This window comes from Muscardinus avellanarius (assembly GCF_963383645.1).
Source record: "Muscardinus avellanarius genome assembly, chromosome: 3".
In the NCBI taxonomy this organism is placed as follows: domain Eukaryota; kingdom Metazoa; phylum Chordata; class Mammalia; order Rodentia; family Gliridae; genus Muscardinus; species Muscardinus avellanarius.
Window position 1 is genome coordinate 75,415,579 of NC_137788.1, and position 21,802 is coordinate 75,437,380.

A 21,802-nucleotide genomic window follows, 5' to 3' on the forward strand; every position below is an offset into this window, starting at 1 on the left:
TCTGTATTTTAATAGTATTTTCAAATGCCAGGCATGGTGGGGCATGCTTGTAATCCCAGTACTTGGGAGGCTAAGGCAGGAGGATCACAGGTTCATAGACCAGCCTCAGCAAGTTGTGAGGCCCTCTGCAAACTAGTGAGACCCTGTTTTAAAATAAAGAATAAAAAATAGGTTGGGGATAACTCAGAGGTAGAATGCCCCACACCACACACACACAAAAAAACCACTTTTCAGAGACTCCATATGCACAAATAGAACTAATAAACTACACTTTGAGCCGCAAAGATTTAAAAAATAAGCTTGCTTGGTGGTCTCACAAAATAAACATCTCTTGGGAATCACTGATCTAGAAACGCAGGATTTTCAAATCAACACAATACTACTTTGTGCTGAATTTGTAATTCTCAAAGTTTTCCAGCCACCAGCAACTCCAATGTCCCATGGCACGCTTCCAAAAAAAAAAAAAAAAACCCTTGCTTCCAGAGCTACAATAGCAGACTCTCTCAGAGGGGAATTTAAAGCTAGAATACTATCAAATACTGCATGCTTACTGTTATTAATCTTCAAGGGGTCAAGATCCAGAAAAGATAAGCTATCTCATAAAGATAAGAAATCAGAGCTATAAATACTTGAGAAAAATAGAAAAGTGATTCCAATCTGTATCATAGTGTCGACTTTACTTGAGATGGTTAAAGATCTTATCAACTAACTACTACTACCTTAAAAGAATGGTCTAAAAATTTTAGATAACATATTAACAAGTTATACACCCTAAATTTTTCCATAGATCACATAACAAGAAAAGTGAAGTCAAAATAGGCTAATTATTTGTAATAATTCAAAAAGCAGCAATAAAAGGCCAAAACAGTTCAACCTGATGCTCCTAAATATTTTATGTCCTTATAGTTTAGTTGGCAAATAAAGTTTCCTTCATAATTTAAAGGCTTGCAGAAACTTGACAATATTTACTATGTGTAATGACTTTGGATTTCTTAAATAATCATCTCAATTAGGAACAAATTGGCCAATCTGTGAACACTGCCTACTTAAATGCATGAAATCATTGGCATTATAATGCCATCAAAAGTTTTAATGGTTCTTGGTAGGAGCCAGAAACCAAAATAGAAACTCATTGTGGCTTCTATTTGTCATATGGTATCAAAAATTTCAAAATACCATTGTCAATTAGATATTTCTATCACATTATATTGTTATAAATTCTAAGTATATTTTTATTTTGAAAGAAAATATCCTCATGAATAATACTGTGTAAGAAAATATAACATAAACCTTTTAGGATATTAACACCTTTTATAAAATCAAAAATGTACTCTTATCTAGACAGCCCAAATAATCCTTTCTAAATTTTTTTTTTTTTCTTTTTGGTGCTGGAGGATCCAACCCAAGGGCCTTAAGCACATGCTCTAACTTAGCTAGCTACATCAACAGCCCAAAAATCAATTCTAAAGTAGAATTCAAAAACTGGGTGTGGGGCTGGGTATGGTGGCACACACTTGTAATCCCAGCATTCTGGAGGCAGAGACAGGAGGATGGTGGTTCGCAGACAGCCTGTTATTTAGCCAGGCCCTTCACAACTCAGTGAGACCCTGTTTCAAAACTAAAAAGACTAAAAAATAGGGCTGGGGGTGTAGCTCAGAGGTAAAATGTCCCTGGGTTCCATTCCTAGTACCACCAAAAAAAAAAAAAAAAAAAAAAAAAACAGGTGTGGTGGCACACACTTGTAATCCCAGTACTTGGGAGGCTGAGAAAGGGAAGATTGCAAATTCAAAGCCAGCCTCAGCTACTTAGCAAGACTCTCAGCAACCTAGCAACCCTATCTCCAAATAAGAAATAAAATTGGGCTAGGGGTGTAGCTCAGAGGTAGAATAGCTCTGAGTTCAATCCCCAGTACCAAAAAAAAAAAAAAAAAGAAGAATTCAAGTAACATCAATTTGAAATAAATAAACATTTAAAGGTAAAATGAATACAACAATTAATTGAGAACTATTAAGTTTTTAAAAAGTCTTAAAGCCAGGTGTGGTGTCTCAGGCTTGTAATCCCAGTATATGGGAGGTTGAGACAGGAGGATGAAGTTCACGGGTGGCCTCAACTACCTAGTGAGGCCCTTTGCAACTCAGTGAGACCCTGTTTCAAAATAAAGAATAAAAATTGAACTGGGGGTTCTATTTGCTTGGAGACAGAATGCCCCTGGGTTCCATCCCCAGTACCGCAAAAAAAAAAAAAAAAAGGATAAAGAAAAGTCTTAAAACCTATTCTAGAATTCCCCCATCTTCTTTGGCAAATTTGAGGACGTTTCTTATTCCTTTAATAAACCTTGTTGAAATTCGGTCCATCTCCTCAATCCAAGCAACTTAATAGAATTAATTGGATCAAGCCTCTAAAGAATTTTCAAGTCTCTTTGGCCTTAAACAAATAGGAGTTTGGAAGTCATGAGACCTGAGTTTGAGTCCACATAATAGTGTGAACTATATACCAGCTAGGCTAAGAGACCTTGGATAACCTATTTAACCCTTATGATCCTTTTGTTATTTTTTGTTATATTTTGTTATATGACAGTTGTCATATATGCATTTCTGGAGAGTGGCAGGATATAGAAATTATATAAGAACCACAAAAATTACCAGAATAGTTTAAGTAAAACCAAGTAACTTTCTGAAAATTTGTTTTTTAAAAAACTCTCCAATGTAGCTGGGCATAGTGGTGCACGCTTGTAATCCCCGCGCTTGGGAGGCTGAGACAGGAGGATCGCACAGGTTCAAAGCCAGCCTCAGCTGCTTAGTGAGGCTTTCAGCAACTTAGTGAGACCCTGTTTCCAAATAAAATATAAAAATAGGTCTGGGAGTATAGCCCGGAGGTAGAAAGCCTCTGGGTTCCACCCCCAGTACCACCAAAAAAAAACAAAAACAAAAACAAAAAAAAACCTCTCCAATGTAGATATGTAAACACTGCACAAATTACTTTCATGTTTCCTAAAAGATAATAAATTCATTATTTGAAAAGGATATATTAAAAAGTTTTCTTATAAAATACTATCATATAGTAATTCTAATATTTCATATAAATTTCTTTTAAAATTATTAACAGTTCTATAATTAGTGTCATAATGGAAAAATTAATGAGTTTGCTTGAGAAAATATGCTTATTTTTGTTAAATCCTGGAATGTTTGCACTATTACTGATAATTATAGCTTTAAAAAACTATTAAAAGCCAACTAATAGCCAGGCACAGTGGTGCATGCTTATAATCCCTGCACTTGGGAGGCTAAGACAGGAGGACTGCACAGGTTCAAAGCCAGCCTCAGCTACTTAGGGAAGTGCTCAGCTTAGAGACCCTGTTTTCAAATAAAGTATAAAATAGGTCTGGGAGTATAGCCAGAAGGTAGAAAAAACTCCTGGGTTCTACCCCCAGTACCACCAAAAAAAAAAAAAAAAAAGCCAACTAAAGTTTTACCTCTGCAACAAACAAGCAAAAAATATCTGCCTAAAGTTTTATACAGATTTTTGTTATGGCTAAAATTCAGCTATCATATAAAGAGTTAGTAACCCACGCTGGGCAAGGCAGTACAGGCCTGTAATCCCAATACTTGAAAGGCTGAGACAGGAAGGTCACAGGTTCAAGTCTAGCCTCAGCAATTTAGCAAGACTCTTTTTCAAAATAAAACCTAAAAAGGCTTGGGGGTGTAACTTGGAAGTAAAATGCCCCAGGGTTCAAGTCCCAGCACTATAAGAAAAAAAGAAAAGTTAATGAATCAAGATCAAGGAAAGCTGGGCGTGGTGGCACACGCTTGTAATCCCAGCATTCGGGAGGCTGAGACCAGAGGATGCTATTCCTGGACAGCCTCAGCTACTTAGTGAGGCCCTCTGCAACTTAGTGAAACCCTGTTTCAAAATAAAGAATAAAAAAAAAATAGGGCGGAGGGTGTAGCTGGGAGGTCAAATGTCCCTGGGTTTCATCCCCAGACCCTCCCCCCCCAAAAAAAGAGCAGGGAAGATAAAGATGTTACACCAATATACTGTAAAAAATTATTGCAAGTAGCTTACTCTTGGAAATGCATATTTTTAATGTGAACTTAGTATAGAGCACACCTCTCTTCACAAAGACATTCTATTCTTTTTTCTTTTTCTTTTTTTTTTTTTTTTTTGGTGGTACTGGGGTTCCTGGAAACCCTTCTACCTCCAGGCTACACTCCCAGACCTATTTTTTTTTTTTATACTCTTTATTTGGAAACAGGGTCTCTTAAGCCAGCACGGCTGGCTTCAAACCTGTGCAAATCTCCTGTCTCCGCCTCCCAAGCGCGGGGGATTACAAGCGTGTGCCACCATACCCGGCTCTATTCTTCCTTTTATTCAAGTGAAATAGAATATTTAAACTTGAAGATAAAGTTTGACAGGTATGTATTAGAGATTTATAGATCCCCAAAACTTCAACTTTGCATACACTTTAAACGAGAATAAATTATTTAATTAGAAGTTTTGTGAAGTTTGTTTCTCCCCACTGACGTGTGTTTATTGGTTAAATAAAGTTAATGTTATTAACCCAGTCCAGTTTTCTTACCAGAGAAACCACCAAATACCATGAATAGCTTTTACATTTCAACATTAAATATATATATATGTGTGTGTGTGTGTGTGTGTGTGTGTGTGTGTGTTTTGTTTTTGTTTTTTTTGCAGTGAAGATTGAACCCAGGGGCATTCTACCTACAAACTATACCCCCAGCCCTATATTTTACTCTTCATTTGGAAACAGGGTCTCACTGAGTTGCAGACACCTCACTAAGTAGCTAAGGGTGACTGTGAACCTGCAATCCTCCTATCTCAGGCACCCAGGTACTTGGATTACAAGCATTCGCCACCACGCCTGGCTACATTTAATATTTTTTAAACTATTACTAACCTGCAGGTCTTTATGTTCACTAAAAGTTCTTACATTTAAGAGTGTAGTTCAAACTAAGCATGGTGGCACAAGCCTGTAATTCAGTATTTAGGGTTGAAGGTTCAAAACCAGCCTCACCTACTTAGAAAGGCTCTCAGCAACTAAACAAATACAAAATAAAATAGGGCTGAGGTTGTAGCTAAAAGGTAGAATGCCCCTGGGTTCAATCCCCAGAACTCTACCAACTCCCCCCCCCCACACAAACACACAAGTGTAGTTCAAAAGGTTATGTTGTTTTGGATCAGTTTCTTTCAGAAAAGAATTTTTTATATTTACAATATAATTAAAGAGATTCCTAGCCAGTGTGGTGGCACACGCTTGTAATCCCAGCATTTGAGAGGCTGAGGACTGAGACCTGAAGATCCCAGTTTCCAGACAGCCTCAGCTACTCAGTGAAGCCCTCAGCAACTTAGTGAGACCATTTCAAAATAAAGAATAACAAATAGGGCAGGGGGTGTAGCTCGGAGGAATGCTCCCGGGTTCCACCCCCCAAGACCCGCCAAAAAAAAAAAAAAAAAAAAAAAAAAATCCTAAAGCTGAAAACTGAAACCTTCAGAAATAATTAAAAACTCATACAAAATAGCATAATCATACAAAGACAAATATACTTCTTAAAAAGCTAATTTTACTTCTCATAGGGTTTTTTTTTAATTTATAAATGACTTTTTTTGTGGGTCTGGGGATGGAACCCAGGGGCATTTGACCTCCGAGCTACACCCCCTGCCCTAGGTCTCACTGAGTTGCAAAGAGCCTCACTAAGTAGCTGAGGCTCTCCACAAATCACGATCCTCTGGTCTCAGCCTTCCGAATGCTGGGATTACAAGTGTGCGCCACCACGCTCGGTTTATAAATGACTTTAAGTGTCTACACTTTTCAAAAAGTAACTGAGGGACATTTTTCTTTTGATTAAAATACCAGTGTGTTTGATTTTCCACAATAAAAACCTTACTTACCTTGTTAGTTTGGGGAGGTAAGGAAGAAAGAAGACCTGAAATGCTAACTGACTAAAAAAATCTTACCTTATGCTGGGCTTGGTGGCTCACACCTGTAATCCCAGTATTTGGGAGGCTTATACAGGAGGATCACAGGTTCCAGGGCAGCCTCAGCAAGTAGCCTCAACCTAGCCAGACCGTTTCAAAATAAAAATAAAATACCGCTGGGGGTGTATTTGGGAGGTAAAATGCCCCCGAGCTCACTCAATCCCCAGTACCAAACACACACACAAAAAAGAAAAAGGACATCTTTGGTTTTGTGGTGTGTGTGCGTGTGTGTGTGTTCACGTACATGTGGGTAAGCGCCCGGGAAAGAGAAGAGCGAGTAATGAGTAAAGTGACAGTTTACTAAGACTGTAAAATATACTTTGGATCAAATTCACAAACTCCACAAGTCTCCGGATTTGCCTGAAGCTACAGAGAAAAAACAAGGGAGCACCGCCCATTTCTCAACCTACTAAAAGTGTGTTGTGAATTTAACCTTTACTCCTTGTGGTACTAAGGGAGTGGGCACACTGGTTCTTAGAGAAGAAAGAACAGCCAATTCTTCTTGCCACTGTGAAAGAAAGAGAAAGCGAGAGAAAGATGGGCGAACGAATACGAATGCATTATACTAAGTAAACTCGAGATCGCATTAAGCAGCCGCTAACACGATGCTTATTCTGGCCCAGTCACGTTATCTGTCTGCAAAAACCCACCTTACTCTTGGCTCTTACGGTAGAATCCCAGTCGGTAAATAATTGCAATGTATCCTACCTGTCAGTGTAATTCTTTGGTCTGAGGCCACCGAAAGGACGTGGTTTTCTTGCACCGTGAAAGTGCCCAGTTTTGGAGAGGCTGTCTGCGCTCCCGGAACTTTCGGGGATGTCCCACGGGCGCGTCCCTTCATCCCGAGGGACAGCAGGCGCCCTTTGTACATCCATCTCTGCAGCTTCTTGACTGTCACCGCAGGCGGCTTGAGGGTGGGGGTTCCCTCCTGGCGGTCTTCTGGGCCGCTACCCAGGGCAGCGGAGCCCGCAGAATCCAGGCAAAGGCTTCCCGAGGAGCTGCCGGGGTCCTGGGAAGCTGGGATCCGGACGCCGGCGGGCGCTGCCCCGCGGGTGCTGCTCCCGCTCCAGCCGTCCATCCCGCCTCCACGTGGCGGCGGCTCGTCGGGGTCCCCGGGCGAGCTGCACCTGATCCAGCTGTCGCTCGGCCACCGCTGGAACGGAGGCGGCGTGGCGCCCCCCCGGAGGCTCTCGAGACTTCTGCTGCGGGACCGCTGCATCCGAGGAGCCCGCGGCCCGCCTCCCCGCGGCTCCCTCCGGGGCGACCGGGGCGGGGACACCTGCTGCGGAGGGCGGTGGCGGCCGGCGCGCTCGCCGTCCCGGGGGCAGCCTCGGCGGCCCGCGGCGCCGCGGGGGGAAGGCGGCCGGCCGGGCGCCCGGGCTCCCGCGGGGCTGCGGCGCCCCCCCAGGCCCCCGCCGCCCCGCCGCGCGCCCGAGTCGGGGGGCAGGTCGTGCATGGCCTGGATCAGCAGATGATAGGCCTCTCGCAGCTGGGTCTGCAGCCGGCCCGTCTCCAGGAGGCCGCCCTCCGCCCCCGAGGAGGAGCCCGCCGCCGGGGAAGGCGGGGGCCGCCGCTGCGCCTCCGCCCCCTCGGGCGCGGGCCGGGAGCCGCCGGGCAGGTTCTCGTAGTAGTCGGCGTCGTGGTCCGCGCCGCCGTCCTCCCCGCCGCCCTCGGAGCCGGCCTCCCGAGCGCCGCCCGGCCGAGGCCCGAGCGCCCCCGGCGGCTGCCCCCAGCCCCGGCCCGCCGCGGGGTCCCGGGCCGCCCAGGTGCCTCCCGGGGCGGCGGAGGCCGCCCGCAGCCCGAGCCCCCCGGCGCCGCGGGGTCCCCGCCTCTCCCGGAGTCTGGACAGCGTCCTCCGCAGAGGGTCCGCCATCCCTCCGCCTCAGCAGCTGGGCCGGTCCCCACGGCGGTGAGGGGTCGCAGCCCGGCGGCGGCGGCGGCTCCCCATGACCGGCGCTGGCCTCGCCGGCTTCTCACATACTTGGCATAACTCTGCCGCGGGAAGGCGTGGGGGAGGGCGGGGCGCGCAGTGCGCATGCTCCGGAGCCGCGGCCGCGACGGGGCGCGCGGGCCGGGCGGTGGGCGCGCGGCGCAGGTGGGGGCACGGGGGCGGAGGTGGGTGGGCGGGGCCAGGTGGTGGGCGGGCGGGGCCGGGCGAGTGGGCGGGGCGGCGTGAGGTCCCGCAGTCCGCCCGGGCAGGTGAGTCCCCGCGAAGAATTGTTGGAGTGGGGAGGTGCAGGTGAGCCTGGGCTTGGCAGCTGCAAAGTTTTAGTTCAAAAACCAGAGGAAGGGGACGTGCACTCCGGGCTGCCACCCCAGCACCTCCACCAAGCCCTCCCCGTCGCCACCGCTGCTCGAGGAGCGTTAGATACAGTAGGTCCCAGCTTAAGGGACAACAAAGACATTTTGGACGGATAAGGCACGAGTACAGGTATAGCTGACTTGATGTGTGTTCTACAAGGTCTGTTCATCTTAACTGCAGAGAGCTAGTTAAAGGAAGTTTGCAGCGATTTCTTTGCAATAAAGAATTGTTTCGCCTAGAATATCACCACCCGTCTCTCTTTTTTTTTTAGTCTACTTTTCCTAATTTTCTTAAAATTAATTCATGCTACGTGCTTACATCAATCAAAACTTGCAAAACGGAGCCAGAAATAGAGTGTGCCCCCATCAGCCCAATCACAAGACCATCAAATACCAAATACAAATTTAGCCAGGAGTGGTAGCACTTGCCTGTAATCCCAGTACTTCGGAAGCCGAGACGGGAGGATCACGGGGTTTGAGGCCAGCCTCAGCGACCTACCCAGAATCTGTTTTAAAAGGAAAATAGAATAGGGCTGGGGATGTAGCTCAGAAAGAGGTAGAATGCCCCTGGGTTCAATCCCCAAAACCACACACACACACACACCATAAAAATGCAGCTTTCGGATATTAAAAAAAATTTACCTTAATTCAAATCTTGGGTTGAGAAACAACTAAATTGAAATTGAGAAACAATGGGATTTGGAAATACCAACCCTCTCCCCAAAATATTAAATCCCATGTTCTGTATAGCACTATGAAAGTATTAATGCCATCTATTAATTGACCGATTCGTGACTGGTGAGAATTTCTTACCACCATCCCAGATTTCAGAGTCATACTTTTCAGTTTTTACATATAAGAAATGCCCTTTGTCTGAGCTACTCATAAATGTACTAACATGTAGCAGAGTACCTACACTTAGTATTTAGGAGGTATTTGCTGAAAAAATAAATGTTGGCACTATTGAAGAAAAGAAAGTAATTTAGCCTTACCTTACCTTATTCCAACTACATTTCCCTATGTAAGTTGTGTTGTTGTTTGCGACAAAGGCTCAGTTATCTAAATTTGCTGTACTCTATACTACCTTTTTAAATATCAATTTTAGTTGAGAAAACAAATGGCTTTAATTTCCACTCTCTTGCCTAACTCTTCACTAGACCATACTGCATTAGTGTTGTTTTAAAATTCTTTCAGTGATGAGTAAGAAGCACAGTTTGTTAAATAGTCTTAATTCTTATCTAGGAAAAAATGCTATGAAATGTTATACTATGATGTGCATACATTAATATTTACAATTCTACAATATTTTCATTTCATAGACTCAAGGCTCTTTAATAAATGCTCAAAGCATAAAATTATTTCCCAGTGAAATATTCCCACAGGAAATTACCGATAGCAGAGCTGCCAGTAATGGTGTCTATAAACACAGTTTGATCTCTATCTCAAAAATTGTTTCCATTCCAACTCCCTGTTACAAAATCTTTTCATTCTTTGTGACTAACAGAGTTTTTAAGACCATCATAAGCTACATATAAATAGTTATCTATGAATAGGTCTCATTCTTAATCTAACTTGTCAGTTGTTCAGGAATTATAAGACATATTGGTTAATATAAAATACTCTGCATTTTTCTGTACATTACTCAGAACTGTCTGATGCACCACAACTGAACTCAATGCTACTTTAAAACTGAGAATGTTCTCTCACATGGATTCACAGTGTTAACTGTATTTGGATCCCATCAGGATGTAACAATGCACTTGTGGCCATGTGACAGAACTTACAAACATAAATCCTAAGCAGGGCGTGGCAGCGCACACTTGTAATTCCAATACCGGGAGGCTGAGACAGGAGAATTACAGTTTCATGGCCAGTCTCAGCTACTTAGTGAGGCCTTCTGCAACTTAGGCCCTATTTCAAAATAAAGAATAAAAAAAAAATAGGGCTGGGGATGTAGCTCCAAGGTAGAATGCCCCTGGGTTCATTCCCCAGTACAGCGAAACTAGCAAACAAACAAACAAAAACCATAAATCCTAGCTGGATGCAGTGGCATACCCTGTAATCTTAGTACTCGAGAGGCTGAGTCACGAGGGTAGCTACTTGGAGAACAGCACAGGGTAACTTAGCGAGACCCTGTTCTAATGTAAAAATAAATAGGTCTGGAGGTATAGCTCAGATTTGGAATTCTCAGCACCCTGCACCAGACATACACAAAAGTAAATCCTAAACCGGATGTGGTGGCGCACGCTTGTAATCCCAGCATTTGGGAGACTGAGACTAGAGGATCGCTGTTTGTGGACAGCCTCAGCTACTTAGTGAGGCCCTGTTTCAAAATAAAGAGTTAAAAGTAGGGCTGGGAGTATAGCTCAGACGTAGAATGCCCCTGGGTTCCATTCCCAGTACTACAAAAAAAAAAAAAAAGAAAGAAAGAAAAAAGTAAATCCTATATCACACTTCAATTAAAAAAAAGTTTGTAAAACTTGAATTCATAGGAGACAGTACCCACAGAACTTATATTATACATAATTTGGGCAGTAGCAAAATATAAACTATTCTTTAAAATCTATTTTGGATTGGGGTACAGGTATTTTTTTGTTTGTTTTTGTGGTACTGGGGATTGAATCCAGGGCTTTCTACCTCCAAGAAACATCCCTAGACCTATTTTTTATTCTTAATTTTTTTTTTTTTTTTTTTTTTTTTGTGGTACTGGGGTTCCTAGAAGCCCTTCTACCTCCGGCTACACTCCCAGACCTATTTTATTTTTGGAAACAGGGTCTCTTAAGCCAGCGTGGCTGGCTTTGAACCTGCGCAATCCTCCTGTCTCCGCCTCCCAAGCATGGGGATTACAAGCGTGCGCCACCACGCCCGGCTATTGTTTATTATTATTATTTTTTTTTTTTTGGTGGTACTGGGGGTGGAACCCAGAGGCTTTCTACCTCCGGGCTATACTCCCAGACCCATTTTATATTTTATTTGGAAACAGGGTCTCACTAAGTTGCTGAAAGCCTCACTAAGTAGCTGAGGCTGGCTTCGAACATGCATGATCCTCCAGTCTCAGCCTCCCAAGCGCGAGGATTACAAGCGTGCGCCACCATGCCCAGCTCCGGCTATTCTTTATTTTGAAACAGGATCTCATTAAGTTGCCGAGGCTGGCCAGGAAGCTGTGTTCCTCCTGTCTCAGCCTCCCAAGTACTGGTACTACAAGTGTGTGCCACCCCGGCCAGCTCTGGTGTCTTTTAATAATGTATACCCTATTCCCAAACTTATCTCAATTTTCAAATCTTTCTAATCATCCAATTTCCATGAAAATTAGGGGATAGCTATACATCTTTCAGTGTTTATGCTTGTTTCTCAGTGACTCGGAAATCATTCTGATGCCCCATGAATTAACAGCTAAATGTGTTGGCAATGTCACAAAAGATACAACTCAGAGATAATAGGCCTCCAGTCAGGCAGAAAGCCAATGAGGGATGGGGTAGTACTGACTCAGTCTGGGAGAAGAGGAAGAAAGGGCAGGTTGAGGCGGAGGGCTCCGTTTAACAGCAATAGAAGGGAAGTGTCTACGGATGTTACGGTTATTTTCTAGTCAATTTAGAGTGTGTTTGTGTTTCACTAGTGCTAAGTCTTCCATTATGCGCTTACTGGAAGCAAGGCAAGTTTGGCTTTGGCATTTGGCCCGTTCTCTCTCCCTACACGTGCTTCTCAGTGTACTTCCAGCTCCTGAGTAAACCTAACCCTGACCTAAAGCCTAAACCCGGCCACATGCAGCTGTCCTCAGCATCACATAGCATGCTCTCCATATAGCATTTTTTTTTTTTTTTTTTTTTTTTTACTATTTCATAATTAACAAGGCCTGGCAATTTTCTTTTTTCAGTAGTGAGGGTGGAACCCAACAGCATTCTACTTCCGAGCCATAATCCTGGCACTATATTTTTATTTTTATTTATTCTTTTTTTTTTTTTTTTGCGGTACTGAGGATGGAACCCAGGGGCATTCTACCTCCAAGCTAAACCCCCAGCCCTAGTTTTTTATTCTTTATTTTGAAGCAGAGTCTCACTGAGTTGCAAAGGGCATTACTAAGTAGCTGAGGCTGTCCGTGAACCGTGATCCTCTTGTCTCAACCTCCCGAATGCTGGGATTACAAGCATACACCACCACCGCACCTGGCTTTTTTATTCTTTATTTTTGAAACAGGGTCTCACTAAGTTTCAGAGGGCCTCACTAAGTAGCTGAGGCTGGTCACAAACCTGCAATCCTTCTGTCTCAGCTTCCCAAGTACTAAGATTGTAAGCTTACAAGCATGAGCCACCACACCCGGCTAGATCTGGCGATTTTTAACATTCCTCATCTCACCACTGTCCTAGCCAAAGTAATAAAAGAAAGATTGTTGCTAAATGTGCATGTATTCTCTAACAGAAACTATGCTGTTTTAGAATATTCACTGGTATTCCTGATTCCCTTATCATATATAATGGATGATATGTAGAATGCATATACTGTAGAATAACTTGCTCATGTTTACCATGAAAATGAAAGAATTCAATCCTGCCTGTCAGATTCCAAAGCCACAATACACTCCTGTGATGTTTCCTTAAACAGAAAGAGAGATGAGTACTTGCCAAAATACTACTTGAACTGACTTGAACCTTTGTTTTGATAAATTATTTAGTTGATCACTTTTCAGAAAAGAGTTTAATATTTTATGGCTTTTGTCAAATGCAGCTGAACTTTGGAAAGCTGATTGTTGAACATCTGAATTTTTGTCAGTGGAGTCCTCTTCAAGATTGTTAGAACTGAATAATTTCCACTAACTGTAAACCTATTTATATCAAACCACATTGTATAACTGCATCCTGCAAATATAGGCTGATTTTAAAAGTAGGACAAAGCCAGGTGTGGTGGCTGATGCCTGTATTCCTAGTAGTTGGGAGGCTAAGACAGGAGGACTGCAGGTTCAAGGCCTGCCTCAGCAAGTTTGTGAGCCCCTGTTTCCAAATAAAAAGGCCTGGGACTGTGGCTCAGAGATAGAATGCGCTTGGATTCAATCCCCAGTACCAAGAAGAAAAGAAAAGAAAAGAAAAAAGTAGAGACCGGAGGATCGCGGTTCGGGGACAGACTTCAGCTACTTAGTGAGGCCCTTCATAACTTAGTGAGACCCGGTTTCCAAATAAAGAATAAAAAATAGGGCTGGGGGTGTTGCTCGAAGGTCCAATGCCCCTGGGTTCCATCCCCAGTATCAAAAAAAAAAAAAAAAAAAAAAAAGAAAGGAAAAAAGAAAAGAAAAGAAAAGAAAAAGTAGAACAAGCTAGAATTAAGTACTTTAGTACTTTAGTGGGAAAACATCCCTTCTGACCTGAAGTTTTCAGATAAGCCTCTTTGTGAAGTGAATTGTACTATGTAAAGAAAATTTCCTACCTGACTGAACCATCAAATAGTTAATAAAAAGAAGTGACTCTGTTTCAAAATTGTCAATCTAATGTAGGTGAGGAATGTTAGCATTTTGTACCCTAATAAAGTAATAGATCTCACAATGAATGCAAACAAAAATCATCAGAGGCTAATGTCACAAAGAGAGAGGCAACCTGACATACACCATCTGATCAACTCCACCTATGATCTATTCTTTTTAGTGTTCTTACCAAAAATGAAACCAAGTCTAATCAGCCTCAAGATGTGATGACCAATTTCCAGGAATTACCAAGGACAGAGAAACATGTTAAATATCACCATGGAGAGACAGTCAGCAAAATCCAGACTCTGGAAAACTACAGGAAAAAAAATACTAATTTCTTTAACATATTAATGCTGAAGATTTATAGGCTTTATTTATAGCCTGATATAAAAGATATTAAAAATAATTATGAACCAATCAGAAAGGCTTGGATACTGATTAGATATTTGTTAATATTAAAGAATTGTTATAGTTTTAGATAAGACACTATTTCAGAACAAATAAATAAAAAGTGTTTGGGGTATAGCTCAGAGGTAGAATGCCCCTGGGTTCAATATACCCAGTAAGGCACATGAGTACACACACACACACACACACACACACACACACACACACACATTAGTAGCTGCCAAGGGCTAAGGGAAGAAAGAAAGAAATGAAGAACAATTGCTAAAGGGCACATGTTTTTTATCTAGGGTGATAAAAATATTCTGGAATTAGATCTTGGCAATGATTTAAAATATACTAGAAACTACAGACTTATAGTATCATATTATAGCTCAATATTAAAAACAGAGTATTTTCTTGCCATTTTATACTTCCAACTAATATTCGCAAATCTCAACAAAAAGAGAAAACGTTTTAAGGAAATCTTTAAGAGAGAATAGGAGGTGCAATTAAGAACAGTTCAAAAATGATTTTATTGGGCAGTTGCTGTCAGAAAAGCTTTTATATCCTAAATCCAATTTTTTCTAAAGAGCCTTCAATTCTATAATATCCAACAATTAAAAGTGACATGTGCAGTCACAAAAAATAAGAAATCAGATGCTTTCCCTAATATGTGAGAGTTAGGGAGAAATGGGTCATAGGAGGGACTCTTGAAAAAGGAAATCCTATAGAGGAGCAAACAAGACAACCTAAAGGAGGAGAAAGGAGGGGGGAAAGAGGAAAATCTCTAAAACACTAAGCCAGGGAGGGAGGGATGGGGAGGGAATGGGGTGGGAACTGGGTAGGGGTTAAATCAGCGATGTGTACATGTTTGTACACAAAAGTTTTTTTTTACCCAATAAGATGTTTGAATTTGATGCACCAATTAAAAAAAAATTTTAAAAAAGTGACATGTGCATGTGTTCTGTGGGGGGGTATTTAGGGATTGTATCCAGGGTGTTTTATCTATGAGCTACACCTCCAAACCTATTTTATGTTTTATTTTGAAAGAGAGTCTCACTAAATTAGCACATGCTGGCCCCAAATCTGTGATCCTCCTGTCTCAGCCTCCCAAGTACTAGAATTACAGGCATGTGCCACCACTTGCAGCTTACAAGTGCTTTTTTAAAGTGTAAGTTTCTCTATTAATTATCAAATGTTATGGCTCCAATCTAAATTATTCTCTAAAAGCTCATATATTAAAGATTTGGTCCATAAGGGAACAATGTTCAGAGAGATGAACATTTGGAAGGTGACTGGATCATGAAACTCTACTCATCAATGGGCTAACCCCTTGATCAGTTCATAGCTTTTATTTATTTTTATTCTTTTTGTGGTACTGAGGATGGAACCCGGGGGATTCTACCTCCAAGCCACACCCCCAGCCCCATTTTTTATTTTTTTATTTTGTTGTTGTTATTATTATTATTATTATTATTATTATTTATTATTATTATTATTATTATTATTGGTGGTGGTGCTGGAAGCCCTTCTACCTCCGGGCTACACTCCCAGACCTATTTTTACATTTTTATTTGGAAACAGGGTCTCTTAAGCCAGCGCGCATGGCTGGCTTTGAACCTGCGCGATCCTCCTGTCTCTGCCTCCCAAGCGCAGGGATTACAAGCGTGCGCCACCACGCCCGGCTATTTTTTTTATTTTGAAACAAGGTCTCACTAAGTTGCAGAGGGCCTCACTAAGTAGCTGAGGTTGGCTGCAAACCAAGATCCTCCTGTCTCAGCCTCCCAAGTACTAGGATTATAAACGTGCACCACCGTGCCCAGCTAATGGGTTCATAATTTAATGGCTGTTAGGAGATGATGGAACTGTAAGAGACAGGACCTAATTGGAGGAAGTATTCTTGGGGTGTGTCCTTGACCGTTATATCTTGCCCTCTGGGGTGCTCTTTTTCCCTTTCCTGAGCAGCTGCCACACACCTTCCCCACCATGATGTTCTGCCTCAACACAGGTCCGGAAACAATAAAACAACAGAACCAAATGACCATGGACTGAAACAGTGAGCCTAGATCAATTTTTCCTCCTTTAAGTTATTTATCTCTGGTATTTTGTCACAGTGATTGAAAGACAATTAAGATACCAAAGAATTCAAATCTAGTCTTACAAAATTAAGTAAACAACATTTCTCTAACCCCCCATCTCTTAATTCCACCAAGAAAACAAAATCAAAAACATTTTTACACATTCAGAAATAACTACCTGTTGGGCATGGTGGTACATGCCTGTAATCCCAGTAGTTGGGAGGCCGAGACAGGAGGATCACAGATCAAGGACAGCCTCAGCAAGTAGAGAGAATCTCAAACTAGTAAGACTCTACTTCCAATTAATATAAAATAAAATAGGGCTAGGGATGTTGCTCAGAGGTAGAATGCCCCTAGGTTCAATCCCTAGTACCACAAAAAGAAAAAAAGAACTATCTCTTTATTTTCTCCTGGAAACTCATGGTTCTTTCATGTAAACAAACTGAAGAACATTACTTATCCTTATAAGCCAGAAACTACTAAAAAAAAAAAAAAACCATAATTATACTGAAAGAGATATGTGAATAAACATATTTAGCCTTTTGTATCCTTTTACTGGACAATTTTCTCTCAGGTGGAGGGTATAGTCTACGCATTACCTAACATTTTAGAATAGCAGAGTATCAATTTAAGGGGAAAACAAACTGAAAACTACCTGGCAACTTCTTTCCTGATCAGAATCATCTTCTGGTTATTCAACTGTATGTAAAGAGGTACCTTTAGGTAAGTACTTATTAACTACTACAGTTAGTACAAAAGGAAAATATTTTTTTACTATATAAAATCAGCTACTTTCCTCCCAAGGTCACATATAGCCATTAATAATTCTATGGTTTTAGCTAGCATGGTGGCGCATGCTTGTAATCCCCGCGCTTGGGAGGCAGAAACAGGAGGATCGCGCAAGTTCGAAGCCAGCCACACTGGCTTAAGAGACCCTGTTTCCAAATTTAAAAAGTATAAAATGGTCTGAGAGTGTAGCCTGGAGGTAGACAGGTTTCCAGGAACCCCAGTACCACCAAAAAAAAAAAAAAAAATTCTATGGTTTTATGATAGAAAAATTTCTTATCTGTTTCTAAGTTGTGGCACATGCCTGTAAATTATGCATACACAAGAAAGTAGGACATAACATATACAGGGCCAAAAATGTCCACTCAGTGTAAAAACGATAGAGTCTAAAAAACATATTTCAAGTGGATTCTTTTAAAATGAAAGAATTTCTTTTTTTTTGGTGGTGGTGGTACTGGAGATGGAACCCAGGGGCTTGCTACCTCCAGGCTATACTCCCGGACCTATTTTATATTTTATTTGGAAACAGGGTCTCACTAAGTTGCTGAGAGCCTCACTAAGTAGCTGAGGCTGGCTTAGAACCTGTGGGATCCTCCTGTCTCAGCCTCCCAAGTGCAGGAATTACAAGCGTGCGCCACCACGCCCGGCTTTAAAATAAAAGAATTTTAAAATAACTTTAACTTTTTGTTTGTGTTTTGGTGTTACTGAGGCTAGAACCCAGGGGTGTTCTACCACTGAGCTATGTCCCCACCCCCTCTTTGTTTTTTAATTTTCAGACCAAGGTCTCAGACTAATTTTCCCAGCCTAGCCTTGAACTTGAAATCCTCCTGCCTCGGCCTGCTGTGTCACTGGGATTACAGGTGTGCACCATGCCCAGCTAAGTACCATGTTTTCAAAGGACTATAGATAAGTAAATTTAAGAAATAAAAGCTTTTGCTTTTATGCATATTGGAATTAAAAACTGGTGAGTCACACCAAGAAGTTAGAACAATTTCTTTGCCTTGAGAAGATCTGCGCCTAGTTACCAATCACATGACTAGGGAGTCCTTGCCAAAGAAATTCTTTCATAGATTGCCCTTTCTTGGAGGGCTGAGATCCTGTGTTATTCTGAGTTCACAGGATATAGGATTCACTTTCCTACCGACTTTTTGAAATCTGGACACCAGTCTCAAGTCATATTTCTTTCCACAAAAATACACCTTTTTACCAATTTTGCCATTTTAGCTCATTCACAAATCAACAAAATTCTTTCATACATTAGTAGTGATTCTGGGATGAAGAACAGAAGCATCTATTTTGTCATCAGGATAGACAAAATCACTATCTGTGCTGACTCACCTAAGATGAAGTACGATGAGTTTTCCAAGCAGCACCTAGAGATGCACGTAAGAGCTGCTGAAAAGCTGTGTTGCACTGGGCAACTGCGTTCACAGACTGCATCCTAGTTTTTCCAATTTAGTTTCCTTAAACTGGGTGTGGTGGCACACACCTGTGATCCTAGTACTGGGGAGGCTGAGACAAGAGGTTCAAAGTCAGCCTCAGCCACTTAGTGAGGCTTTTGGCAATTTAGCAAGACCCTGTTTCCAAATTAAAAAATAAAATAGAGCTGGGGGGGGGAGGTATAGCCCAGAGGTAGGAGGCCCCTGGGTTTCCCTCCTAGTACCACCAGAAGAAAGAAAGAAAGAAAGAAAGAAAGAAAGAAAGAAAGAAAGAAAGAAAGAAAGAAAGAAAGCAGGCAAGCAAGCAAGCAATAGAGCCGGCCCATTCTACTTACTGGTTGAATTTTACATGTTCAAATATTCATCAAATAAATAGAAGTGTGTGTGTGTGTGTGTGTGTGTGTGTGTGTGTGTGTGTGTGTGTGTTACTGCAGAACTGAACCCAGGGGCGCTCTATTTCTTGTTTCTTGCTTCCCCTCACCCACCCTTCTTAAAGTTTAAAACCAGGTCTTGTTACGTTCTGATCCCTAAACTGAAGTCTTCCTGTCTCCGCCTCTCAGTTACTCAGATTACAGATGTGTAATACCCCACCAGCTGCAAGTGGCTTCTTAACTGAGTCCATAAAAACCGACAATCACCAGCAACATTATGGTGATCAATAGAAAGGTCACAACCCTTATGAAAACTCAGTTACTGCTCTGAGGAAAAAAACAATGTTGAGTTCATGCAAAGACAACTTGATCTTACATGTCTACAATAGGGTTCCAAACCTACTGGCACCCAGACAGGTACTGCCAATAATTGTACAAGCCCAGGTACAACAACCAGAAGGCTTAGAAAAAGGGAACAGCTGCTTTCTCAGCTCAAGGAATGAAGAACTACAAAGAACACACACACACACACACACACACACACACACACACACACTTTTTTCTATTCTTTTTTTTTTGTAACATTTTTACTGAGGAAGTGATTTTCACATTTTCTTCTTCTTTTGGTACTAGGGATTGAACCCAGGGTCGTTCAACCTCCAAGCCCAGGTTTATTTTTTGTTTTGAAACCAGGTCTTGCCAGGGTTGGTTTCAAATCTTTGATTCTCCTATCTCAGCCTCCTAAATATTGAGATTACAGGCATGTGCCACCACACCCTGCTGATTTTCACATACTTTAAAATGCTATTTAGGCTAACTATGGGTGGGTCAACCAAGTATATATGCTTGTTACCAGTTTGATTTCTGACCCTCAGGAAAAATACAAATAGGTTGTTTACCATTAAAGGAACACCAAATACCATAATTTCAAACAATTTATCAGCCTCACCACCCAAAGGGCTAGTATCTGTGATGATGATCAAATTTTCTTTTTTTCCTTTAGTTTTATCATTATAATCTCAGTATCAGCGATGAGGTTCATTTATGCAGAAATGTTAATGAATAATAAAATGTTCTTACTTTACCTCCCAGTCTGATTCTCACCAAAAAGCTTTGGGAAAAAGGGCGTGGTGGCGCACACTTGTAATCCAAGCATTTGAGAAGCTGAGACAGGAGGATCGCAGTTCGCAGACAGCCTCAGCTACTTAGTGAGGCCTTCTGCAACTCAATGAGACCCTGTTTCAAAAATAAAGAATAAAAAATAGGGCTGGGAGTATAGCTTAGAGGCAGAATGCTCCTGGGCTCCATCCCCTGTACCACAAAAAAGAAAGAAATAAAAAGAAAGAAAGAAAGAAAGAAGAGAAGGAAGGAAGGAAAAAGAAAAAAAGCTTTGGGAATAAATAAGTAGAACATAATCACATTAAGGTATCATAACTGGGACCCTTTAATGATGGTTATTCAGGCCTGAGAAGGGTCCAGCCTTAGTTTCCCAAGCCTCTAGTACAAATTTCGTCATTTTATTTTTATTTTGGTGGTACTGGGGGTAGAACCCAGGGCCTTTTTACCTATGGGATATACTCCCAGACCTTTTTTGTATTTTTATTTGGGAACAGAGTCTCACTAAGTTGCTGAGAGCCTCACTAAGTAGCTGAGGTTGGCTTCGAAACTGTGCAATCCTCCTGTCCACGCCCGGCTAAATTTCGTCATTTTAAAATGCATCATTTATTTGATAAAAAGAGATGCCTTGGGGGGATATTAAAATGTATTGCTACTATGTTTTCATCATTGAAATATATGCTGGTATGCTCTTGGTCTTTTTTTCTTGCCTTTGTAAAGGACCAAAAGAGAGACACTGCCCACTTTAATAACCTTAAAGCAGACTCCAGAAATGTCACCAACAGCATGACCTTTCTCACCAAACCCAGCAGCCAGAACTTCATCCTTTTCCTCAATGAAGTTCAAACAACCATCCCTAGGTACAAAGGCTGTGGTTCCTTTGCTGTTCCTAATCAGCTAGACACACTTCCTGATGGCAGAATTTGGCTGTTTGACTTCAACCCCACTTTTTTGTATGGTACTGGGGATTGAAGCCAGGGGCATTCTACCTCTGAGCCAAATAGGGCCTCACTAAGTTTCAAAGGGTCTCACTCAGTAGCTGAAGCTGGCCTTGAACCTGCCATTCTTTATCTCAGCCTCCAAAGCACTGGGATTACAAGTATGCACCATGGGGCCTGGCTTCAACCCCTACTTTTTTCCAACACAATTCCCTTTGTGTGGGAAGCACCTCTAATATGACTGGTCTTCAGGGCTGTGCCCAAATGGGCTTTCTTATGTTGTTTATCATACTACTCTGGTCCTGTCAATGGCTACAGAGCTTTCTGGCAGTATGAAGACTGTGACACTTGCCCATCCTGCCAGTATCAAAAGCACAGGTCACCTCGAGAAGCCCCCGAAATGCTTTCTTTAAAGTCATAGATAGCTTGGAAATACAGATTAAAAAAAAAAAAAAAATCTCATGCCGGGCGTGGAGGCGCACTCTTGTAATCCCAGCATTTGGGAGGCTGAGACCTGAGGATCGCGGTTCGCAGACAGCCTCAGCTACTTAGTGAGGCCCTCTGTAACTCAGTGAGACCCGGTTTCAAAATAAAGAATAAAAAATAGGGTAGGGAGTGTAGCTTAGAAGTCAAATGCCTCTGGGTTCCATCCCCAGACATGCAAAATAAATAAATAAATAAATAAATAAATAAAATCTCATGAGCCAGGCATGATGGTACACATTTGTAATCCCAGTACTTGTAAGGCTGAGACAGGAAGATCACAGGTTCAAGGTTATCAACCTAGAGCAACTATTGAAAAGAAAGGAAGAAAAAGAAAAAAGAAAGGTAGGTCAGTATGGGGGTGTAGCTCAGAGATAGAATGCTTTGGTTCAATTTCCAGTACCACAAAAAATAAAATAGGGCTGGTGTACAGCTCAGAGGTAGAGCAGCACTGGGT

General features: G+C 42.0%; 1 protein-coding gene and 1 pseudogene across 2 annotated transcripts in view; both read right to left on the reverse strand.

Moving 5' to 3' along the window:
- The window catches only part of SYDE2 (synapse defective Rho GTPase homolog 2), a gene marked incomplete at its 3' end in the record, with an annotated part of 54,804 nt that extends 47,135 nt beyond the window's left edge, over window positions 1–7,669 (reverse strand). Inside the window, exon 1 of the mRNA XM_080693268.1 lies at window positions 6,703–7,669. Coding sequence (XP_080549394.1) covers window positions 6,703–7,450 — 748 coding nt within the window. The 5' untranslated portion in view covers window positions 7,451–7,669. The remainder of the gene's footprint in view (window positions 1–6,702) is intronic.
- A 12,921-nt stretch (window positions 7,670–20,590) lies between these two features.
- Window positions 20,591–21,324, reverse strand: LOC308260133 (small ribosomal subunit protein uS12-like; annotated as a pseudogene). Its single transcript has 2 exons — window positions 21,057–21,324; window positions 20,591–20,871 (listed from the first exon to the last, which is right to left on the reverse strand). The product of its transcript is annotated as a small ribosomal subunit protein uS12-like (transcript).
- Between the last annotated feature and the right edge of the window lie 478 nt (window positions 21,325–21,802).